This window comes from Nipponia nippon, unplaced genomic scaffold, assembly GCF_047370975.1.
Source record: "Nipponia nippon isolate SJK-2023a ecotype South Korea unplaced genomic scaffold, ASM4737097v1 scaffold_7, whole genome shotgun sequence".
NCBI classification, from domain to species: Eukaryota; Metazoa; Chordata; class Aves; order Pelecaniformes; family Threskiornithidae; genus Nipponia; species Nipponia nippon.
Genome location: NW_028262391.1, coordinates 38,433,696 through 38,443,634, shown reverse-complemented (window position 1 = coordinate 38,443,634; position 9,939 = coordinate 38,433,696). Strand labels below are relative to the sequence as shown.

The 9,939-nt window shown below is 44.5% G+C and overlaps 1 protein-coding gene across 4 annotated transcripts in view; it reads right to left on the bottom strand.

Moving 5' to 3' along the window:
- Positions 1–2,287: 2,287 nt before the first annotated feature.
- The window catches only part of ZNF423 (zinc finger protein 423), a 236,474-nt gene continuing 228,822 nt past the window's right edge, over positions 2,288–9,939 (bottom strand). For all 4 annotated transcript variants that reach the window (XM_087740671.1, XM_087740672.1, XM_087740673.1 and 1 more), the window contains one exon: positions 2,288–2,922. In XM_087740671.1, the coding sequence (XP_087596797.1) occupies positions 2,893–2,922 (30 nt within the window). In that variant the 3' untranslated portion in view covers positions 2,288–2,892. The remainder of the gene's footprint in view (positions 2,923–9,939) is intronic.

The following is a 9,939-nucleotide window of genomic DNA, read 5'->3' as shown; positions in this document are numbered from 1 at the left end:
GCTCAAATACCAGCAGGGATGAAGAAGATGGAGCAGGACCACAGCCCTCACTCTCACTCTTTGGGGTCCCCTACCTTTTAACAGTAGGGTGGAAAACCAAACTATTCTTTTCCTCCACCCCTGCCCACGGTCTGGTCCGGGTTCAAGGCAGATGCAACATGCAGCTTAGGCACCAGCCCGCTTGGCACTGCAAGGCTGAGCGTGGACCCCAGCACCCTGGCCCCATGCCCACGTTTCCAGTACAGGTGGGGAAGATTACGCAGCTCAGAACAGGATCCCCACATGGGGAGTTCCCCATCTCAGCACAGTGAATATACACCTAGTTTTAACTAGTCAGCAGGGAGATGCTGAGACAAAGCCATGTGCTTCAGTACAGCACTACTAAAACAGCTCTGAGTTGCGTGGAAACATCAGTTCACTCTTGGGATTCCCAATACAGAACCTTTTCCTGAAGACAGAAGCCTGCGTCTTCCTTTTCATTTCCAAAGGCCTGCCCAAAAGTGATCAAGCATCATTCCCAACCCAGTGTCGGGCAGAGCGCCTCCCTTTTCAGTATCTCCGTTGTGAGAACCTGCTGCCTTGCATTTAGCACGGAGAAGATGGCACAGGAACTGCCACCAGAGCAGCTGATGTACGTTCCCAGCTAGCTTTTCTTGCAAGGGCATGTCTATGAGCCTGTACTGCAAGACACTTTTCCATTTCCCATCTTAAAACATTGCCTGTGAGTTAGGAGTATGCGTACATTATGAATGAGAATAATGGACTGGTGATTTCATTAGCTAATTTTTCAGCCCATAAACATCTGTGCCGTGGCTTATAGAGAAATAATCAGGTAGAAAGCCAACACTTTTTCTAGAAATGGATCATTTTAGTACAATGATTTTGTTGCATAAACAGTGAGCTAAGAATTATCTAGATGAAAACAGAACGGTCCTCTTTGGAATTAAGAAAAGTCATTCCTAGTTTTGTTATATTAGGGTCCATAAATTTATCACAAATCAAAATTTTGAGCCTAAACTCTGACTGTCCATGCAATGCTATTTCAGCAGAATAACTGGCAGAATAAAAAACGTATCTATCATTTGCCCCAAATGGGACACGACTTCATTTTTTTGAGAAAGTTGAAAGTTTTCTCAAGCTAGAACTTGCACGTGCTCTGGTGTTTCCTGCTGTAGGGATGACCCTACCCCGGTTATGCCCAGCAGCCTTCCCTTACATGTGGTACGTCCCACTGTCCTGAAGGAGCTACGTGTGTGCAACATGACTATCAACATCAGCAGGAATCTAAACGTTGAGAACGTCTGCAGCCTCAACAAGCTGTGCCCTTGCACTTGTTTATTAACACGTTATATAAACTAATTTGGGCATTGACTACGCGTCCTTGAAAACATTTTTCCTACAAAGTATCGCTTACATGCTCCAAGCCCAGACACAGTACAACGACAACCAGTTGTGCTGTAGTTCAGTGCAGCGAGTTTGAAAGGCTCTAACTGTGCATGTTCCTATGCCACAGTCTTGCAAAGCCTTGTACATCGTGGGAATGGGTAACCACATCATTTCAGCTGTCACAACTGCTAAGCATCTTTCGTGATGATTATGATTCATTCAAGCAGGAGATACCACGAGAACTGCATCTCACTAACTTTCCAAAGGCGTCCATGGTCCTTAAAACGACTGTTTCTCTGACTGGAGATATAACTTACCTCATTACCATATGATATGTTTAAAAAGAAAAAAAAAGCCTGCTAATTAGCTCTGTTAGGCTGCGTGATGGCAGTTTCAGGTGTCAGAAGTATGGCAGTTACATAGAGCTACAATACCTGTGGGCCTAGAAGTCCACGTGCTTGAAATATACAGTCTCCTACCAGGGTCCCCGAGGCCTGATCCAATATTTGCACATTTGTATACAATCCAGAAAGCTGTTTTTTATGTATTGAAACGAAGAAGCACAAAGATAAGGTCAAGGCAGCTATAGACCAGGTCCCCTCCATTCTTGTTGATTTGAGTAAGAGTATTACAAAGCCAGCAACGCCTTTTTGTGCCCAGATCCATAGCAGATGCTCTTACCTCGCCTCAACCTACCATGGGAGCCTGGGAGGTGCATCCAGGAGCGAGCACGAGACCAGACGCAGGAGCATGGCTCTTCCGCTTTCTCCCAGCCTTCCTTCCTCCTGGCTTGCAGAACACCCTCTGCCGTCAGGTGAGCCAGGGCTTTGTGATTTACGCACATCAGCCGGTAGCGGTGATGCAGCGTGTACTGACAGACAGACGACCGCTGACGCTAAGCTCATGTATTCCCTTTATTGAACTGTACTAGTTATTGCAATCAGAGTAAGTCACATTTATAAAGCAGACCATCCAGTTGCACTGAAACCGATTATATTCATTACATAGTTTTAATCACTGTCCGGTGAACTGGCAAATCCAATCAAAGCATTAGTCTTTAATTAAAAAATTAAAAAGAAATATTCAGACAATAGCCAAGCAATCACATCACAATGCACAGTTACCTAAAATTGCAATTAAAAAGCAGTTAACAAAAAAGAAAAAAATCACACCTAATCTTTAACTATCAATATAATACAAGAAGCAACAAAGGGCAACAGCATCAAAGCAGATTTATCTAACACTATAAATTCAGTCAGAAGCAGAAGCTCTAAAGTACACTAGCTGAAGCAGGACAATAAAAAATACTGAGCATGGAATACTTTTAATCTCTTCCATTAATATTCATTTCCAGCTGCTTATAATAGCAGCGCCTCATGGCCAAATCATTAGAGTTTTACATCTGGGTTGCAAATGACACTTTGATTGGATGTAATGTTCAAATGGTCCTCCCCACTGTGCCACCGTCAAGTCTTCTGCAGAGAGGTGTCCTGTAGTGCCAGTGGCTCACTGTGCGTGCTGGCTCAATGTGTGGTTCTGGAAAGACGAAAAAAGGAGACATGCATGAGGGGCAGAATAATAGAAAGCATGCCCATACCCTCCTACTCAGTACCATTTATGCAGAGCTCGACATAAAAGCTTCTCAATTATTACAAAACAAAATGCAATAAAGAAAAAGTACTCATAAGTAACAGCTGCCAATATGACACATTTGCTTTGTTCTGACAGATCTGTTAATGCTGGCATGAACTTAGAAAAAAAATGCTACAAGCCAAGTACAGCCATGAGGGTTTCTTTTTTTTTTTCCCCTTTCAATACACATAAAGAAAGTGGTAACACTTCACGGGCAAAAACTGCCTTTAGGGATTCCCTTAACTGTAACAATTAAAAAAAAAAAATCTGAATCGCAGAGGGAACCCTTGCCGTATTTTACTCTTTTATTCTCACTAGTACCGGGTGCAAGTACTGGCAGCAGGAGACACCAGATTGTGACACACACTTCTCAGTCCAAGAAATACTTCGGCAGTAACAGCTGAACTGCCAGTTCAGGCACCAGGGTAATATACCCAGCAGAAAAAAGGCTGGACATGTAACCCAGAAGTTAAATCTCTTTAAAGAACAGATTTTGCTCTACACATTTCTTTCAGCAAAGTCTTTTTTGTTCCCTCTTTTCCTTTCGGTAGATTTGTAACAGCCTCATGTCATCACAGTATCTCGCATCAGAGGATGCTGACCTGTCTTGCCATTTTGTGCAGGAGCCAATAAATCGTGAAGCCAACCTTGGGAGCGTATTTTTAGAGCAGTACCAATTCACCTACATTTTGTGTGCTGACTGAAACCCGGTCCTACATATAAGCTCAGCTTTATTCGTACTATTATTCAACTATTTGAGCAACCAGAGATGTGCTTCATGGTGAGCTTTTCTTCAGCTGGGTCCCCAGCATCCCCAAATCTAAAAATTCATTTGCATTATTTCAAGCCTAGGCAATTTTACTAGTCTCCATCTGCCTAATGACAGAGCCGGGCAAGTCCGCCTGCTTGAAGAATAAGTTTTTAAACACGAAATGAATTTTGAATCTAATTATTTATTTACAATGACGAAGATTTAAAATAAAGTAAGATATTTTAACTTTTCATAAATCATCTGGTCCTTCTATACTATCCACAGTTACATCTTGATCAGGAAAAAGAATGATCCTCTGCTCTATCCAGAGATGACATCTCCCTGATGAAAACCGTCTGTGGAAAGAGCTAACGGGCGGCCCGCGATGCGCGGGACCAGGCGGGCAGGCAGCGGTGACCCCATTTTCAGGCAGAAGCATTTCTGGACTCTGCACTCCCAAAAAGTGACCACCAGGTGTCAGAAGTGCTGCTGAGTTCCTAAATCATGGCAAAAGTTATCTGCGATATTGTGGCAGGCGGGCTGCGAGGAAACTCCGCACAATAACGCTCAGGCTTTAACGTGCCCGAAGGTTACAGAGGCAGCAGAAGCATCGTAGCAGCCGCGCAGCCGGCAGGAGCCCTTGTGAAATTACATACAATCGACTGACGAAATTGCAAAATAACCAGTCCTTGTTCAGCATAACACGAGTCCTCTGAACGCACCCCGCTCTGTGACGCTAAATATTTCAGAATTAAAAGCCAGAAGTACTGTGCCAAGACCTGGAAAGCTTATCAGGGGATAAAGCACTATAGTCAAATGACATCAAGTGAATTGACAGTTGAAACTACTTTGCTTTTAGACAATTTAACATTACCAAACATAAAATCCAATGGCTTTTTACTTTGCTATACATGGAAATTTTCCTGGCCTTAAGGAAGGACCTTTGCAGTGCTGGATGCTGTTCTCAAGTCAAATAATGACTTTATGGAAGAGGATGGATGGAGCCCTACAAACACAATGGCAGCACTGACAAGAAGCTTGTCCTAAACCTAACTGGGAAAGCATGAAAATGTGAAAGAATACACAGGCCGCTCTGCGCTCAGACACACTCCTCGGCATTTTAACAATCGCCGTTTCTTGTGCACTTCATTACAGTTCTATTTTTAGGTCATCCTGAATATCAATAAAAAAAGCGAAAGGTTTACCATCTTCAAATCGAAAGAAGGGCTATTCGTGGTAGGCAAATCCATACTTATTTAGGCAGTGTCATTTAAAAGATAATGCACAATCAGCACTAGATGCATGACACGCGGTCTACAGTCAGGGAACATGATTTCAAACTTGTGTGGCTGCTGCATTGATTACACCAGGCAGGTCAATAAAGGAATGGTATGTGGCTCTAAATCTGATAATGAAGCTTTCATTGTGAGCCCTCCCTCCTCAAACATAGGTTAATAATATGTTCTGAACACTCCTAATGCAATGAATATACTGGGTTTGTGAGCAGAGTTTACACAAAGAAACAAACGGATTATACTCAAATCCTGCAGCCATTCAGAGCTGGGTCAGGTAGGAGCTGAGAAACTGGCTGTGCCATAGGGCTATCAGTTAAAAAAAAAAAAAACGTTTTTCATATGCAAATCTTGATCTTTGCAAGTCTTAATATCCTGGGAATGTACCATTTATTCCCTTTGCATGCATTACTGGCAATCAATATGCTGACTAGTCCCCAGACCAAGCAGTTAATAAAATTTTATACAGGACCTCGCAAACATCTGTAATGCCTACAGACAGGAGGGCCTGTGTGCACCGAATCCCCCCCCAGCCTTTCAGAGAGCAGATCCTGCACAAGCCATGGGCACACACGTGTAAGCCCTGCACACCCAAGTGCTGGTGAGCACCAGACCACCAGGTTCCTGCATGTGCAAACACTGCATAACCACCACTGGTGCGTGTTCAGAAGACCCACGAAAGCCCGTCCGTATCCTCTGCAACCAGTATAGGTTTCTCACCTATTAAAATGTATTTCAGACCACACAAACAGGCTTTCCAAAAAAGTCTGGCAACCTGTCTCCTATTACTAGCAACTGTCACGTCCTATCTTCTTGCTTCTACTCCCTCTGCCCCGTGCGCGTGCAGCTTATTGGAATTGTGCTTTGCAGATGTCAGAAAGCATCCGAGACGTTCAATGCTTATGTCTCTTCTCTCACACGTGTGTTTTGCATATTTGACCCATGCTTTATCAAATAACTTTACCAGGCACCTCTGCGTGTGCCCACAAAGAAAATTCCCCTGGCTGACCAGACTTTCAGAGAAACTGAAGAATAAGTAAATCCTGGCATTGAGAATGCCCCGTGCCTTAGCAGAAATAGCTTTCACCCCGATGCTACACTGGGCTGTTCCAGGCGGCAGAATGAAACTATAAAGGCCAGAAGGGAGCGAGTGTTTTGAAACGTGTGACGCTACGGGAATGCTTCTACCCAAATAGCCTAAGGAAACTTCACCCACCTTTCCAGCAGGAGGGTGGGCTGGCAGGAAACAGCTCGGGTGTGATTTCTCAACTCTAGAAGTTGTAGTTAAAAAAAAAAAAAAAAATCTTAATGGTGATTTCCAAAGGAAAACAGAGCAGCCACAAAAATGAAGCCTCTCCAGGCATGCGTGTGTGTGTGTTTGCACATGCCTACCGGCTCACAAGGCCATCCATACACGTATGCGTTTGGGGGCTGGCAGGAGGCAGGACATAATTTGGAAGCTGAACAGTAAAAATGGTTCTTCCCAGCTCCTGTTAGGCCCCCTGGTTTACGCATGGCTCACAGCTGATACCCCACTGAATACATCATTCTGAGACATTATTGCAGCTGGAAAACTCTACAGCAGCACTAAGTCACCTGTCAAGATCAAGTAAGTCACAGCTTATTTATAGGAAAGGTTGGAAAAATTCTTCTTTTCTTTTCTTAATAAACATGCAAAATGGATAGCAATTCTGTTAGCCACATCGGTGGGAAAAATGCAACTACTCCGAGCCTCGGGGCTGTCGCAGTGTTTAAGTGGAACCTTCTACTGGCTGCACAATCCCCAAGTGAACCATTTGCGGAAGCGGCTGTGACCAAGGAACTGGGCGACGGGTTTTGCAGGAAATAAAAAGATTTCAAAGAATGGTTGATTATTGTCCGTGTAGATACTGATTGCTCTCCAGATCTTCCCTGGGGACACCCCCTGCCTGGCCTCTGGATGCAGATCAAGCCATTTGTGCAGGACATCTACAATGAATATTTCTCTGTTTTTCTATGTGCGTTGTTATGAAAACACTGGCATGACAATCTCCATTTTCAGAGCACTGTGTCAAGAAGGAAAGCATCAGGCTTGAAAGATGATCACTTACAGCAGTTCAAAGAACTCTTATAAGCTATATAAAGATCTAGAAAAAAACCACACACAAAAAAGCAGCACATGGTGGAGCACAGCTCCAAGCCAGGCAGTCAAGCTGGGAGTCTCCCACACTGCAACAATGTTCACTGCCAACAAGTCACAGGTGTACTACACAGGAGCAGGTGAAAAAAATAAAATGCAACCGCGAGGAGTGTGATAATGGTTTGGGGCCATAATACATCCAGTCTATAGTGCCATTGTGCATCTGTTATGTATTTAGATATTTTGTACCAGCCGTTTAGAGGTGTACTGTCTATGTGCGTGAACATATACACCTAAAAGACCATGTTATACAAAGGTTAAGAAATGGCACAACAAGGCTGGTGATGCCCACCGCCCTCAAGTGAAATTCATAAGCCTTCTGCAGCGTTACATAGAGATTGGGACTCTGATGAAAGGTTATAAGGCCTCTCTCTCCCCTTCCAAATCCCATTAAAATAAACAGAAACTATTCCTCAAATCATTTCAGTAGGATGATGGAGATAATAGATTCATGCAACAAACAGCCAACATGAAACTTAACTGGTGATTAGCCGTTGGGTGGCCCACGCGCATGAGCGTGCCGGGTGCTTGGGAGCGGACGCACACAGTACTTAGTGCCCGCACGCCCCTTCTCCAGAGCCGGCTGCTCAGCCCGTGCCTCCCTGGCTGCCCCCACGGCGCGGTGCCTGGGGACGCCGGGGTTGCTGTGGCACTGCAAAATCACCCGGACTGAAAACACTAGCCCTAGACTGGGAATACCAGCCCCAGGGGCGATGCATGAACACAGCTGCCTGATCTCGTGGCGCAGAAGGTAATTCCTATTAACCCCTATATTTTTCCCAACGTGCAGGGGGTCCACCAGACCCAGGTGAGAGCTCAGGTAGTTTCTCTCCCTGCCTCTCCCCACCTCCCTGTCCAGGTTTCTGCCAGCCCCACAGGCATCATCCGGCTCCAAGCCCGGGGATCAGAGTCTTGGCTGGGGACTCCTTGGGGCTCTGCCCCCTCCTCCCCATTCTCTCTCCTTTGCCCCTCACGGAGTGGGGCTGGGGAACAAGGCAAGCGATCCCTCCATTGACTGTCAGCACATGCAGCTTGCCAGACAACAACTAAACCTCAGATCCAGGCACTGACTTGAAGCAAAGGTTGAAGTCTCACATTTGAACATATATATAAAGAAAGAAAAAACAAATCCTCCAAATTGCTACGAACAGAAGTTAGAGTGTCTAAATATTTACGAAATACCATCTGCAGCATTCTTTTTTCAAACAATGTTTGGAATCTTTTGAATTCAAACTGGTCCAAAAATCTCTCAGCCATTATTCCTCATTGTATATCCGTAAGCACACACACGTACGTGCACAGGTACTATTTCTCTCTAACAGCAATTCATAAAGATGATAATCTTTACGCCTTGACTTTATAAAGGGATTACTTTAGGCAGAGGACAGAAGACGACCCTTGCTTTAGCCACTGGAGATTATGCTCTCTACAGAAAGCTGTGAGCCTTAAATTGGTGCTGCTTTAATCCTAAACTGGAGAGGCATTCAAGGGATGCCATGACCCAGAAGAGCAAGAGGAAAAAAACCTACATATTAAAAAAAACCCCACAACACACACTTGAAGAGGGGCGGGGGGAGGAAGGGAGAAAAGAAGAGCAAGCTTGCTTTACAGGATAAACCTATTTATTTTTATTTTTAATTTCTGGTTGCTACTTTCCCTTTGCTATCAGACTCTAAAGAAAAATCACCTTTGCACCCCCTTGCAGCTTGTATGTGCTTATTTTTAGAACTGTTTGACAATTATCCAAGGGTCTAAGACTAACAGATGGCCTGTCTTAAAGCCTCATATGTTCACTAGTTTGCACTTCTGACAAACAGTAAATGTACTCAAGAGTGTGCCATAAACAGGGCTGAATGAATACTCAGAACACAATTTAGTTAATACACTTCATTAAAACTGATAGTGGTAACCAATGTTTCCCATAAAACCAGGTGTTAATTCCCCTTCCAGTTGTTTCAGGTAACTCCTACCCAGTGACATTTATATGTTTAGATCCTAGTTTTTCAGGAAATACAGTATTACTTCTTTCCTTTCCCCTGGTATTTCACCCACTACATAAAATGCTTGTAACAAGTGAACTCCAAGTTATCATAGTACTCAATAAAAAGATTGTCAGGCAAGACAGGTTCACATGTCCCTTCTTTATTTGAAGAATCCCTTGAAATGGAGGTAGAGGCAAAGGAAAGGTGGCACATCCTTTGTGGAAGGGAACGGCTGCCTGTGTTACTGCTTCCTTCATCTCTGAGCATCTGATAACTTGCCATGCGTCAGTCAGTCCCCGTGTCAGCACACTTTGAGATGGCACTTCAACAAATGCAGTTAGGAAGCTGTCCTTTACAAGTTATTGAACCAAGAAAAAAAAAATAAAAATCACTTCGAGTGTCTAAGAAAATATGCCTGGAGGTTTGGTGTCAGCTGAAAAGCAAAGTCGCCTGTTTCCAATGAAAATATCTGCATCCGAGTTACTCTGACGCTTGCACATACTTGATTAGTCTGGGGCCAAATGCACCTTTCACTGGTACGGGGACACAGAAATACTTGCCTGTGCCAAGACAGAGCTGGCCCCAGCACCCCTGGGGTTTCTGTACCCGCTGGGGAGGTTGAGCAGCCCCCTCGGTGCCCGCTCACCTGGGGGACGCCCCGAGCCACCCCCAGAAACCCGCCCGGCTCCTCTGGCGACCAGGGCCTGGCACTTCGTC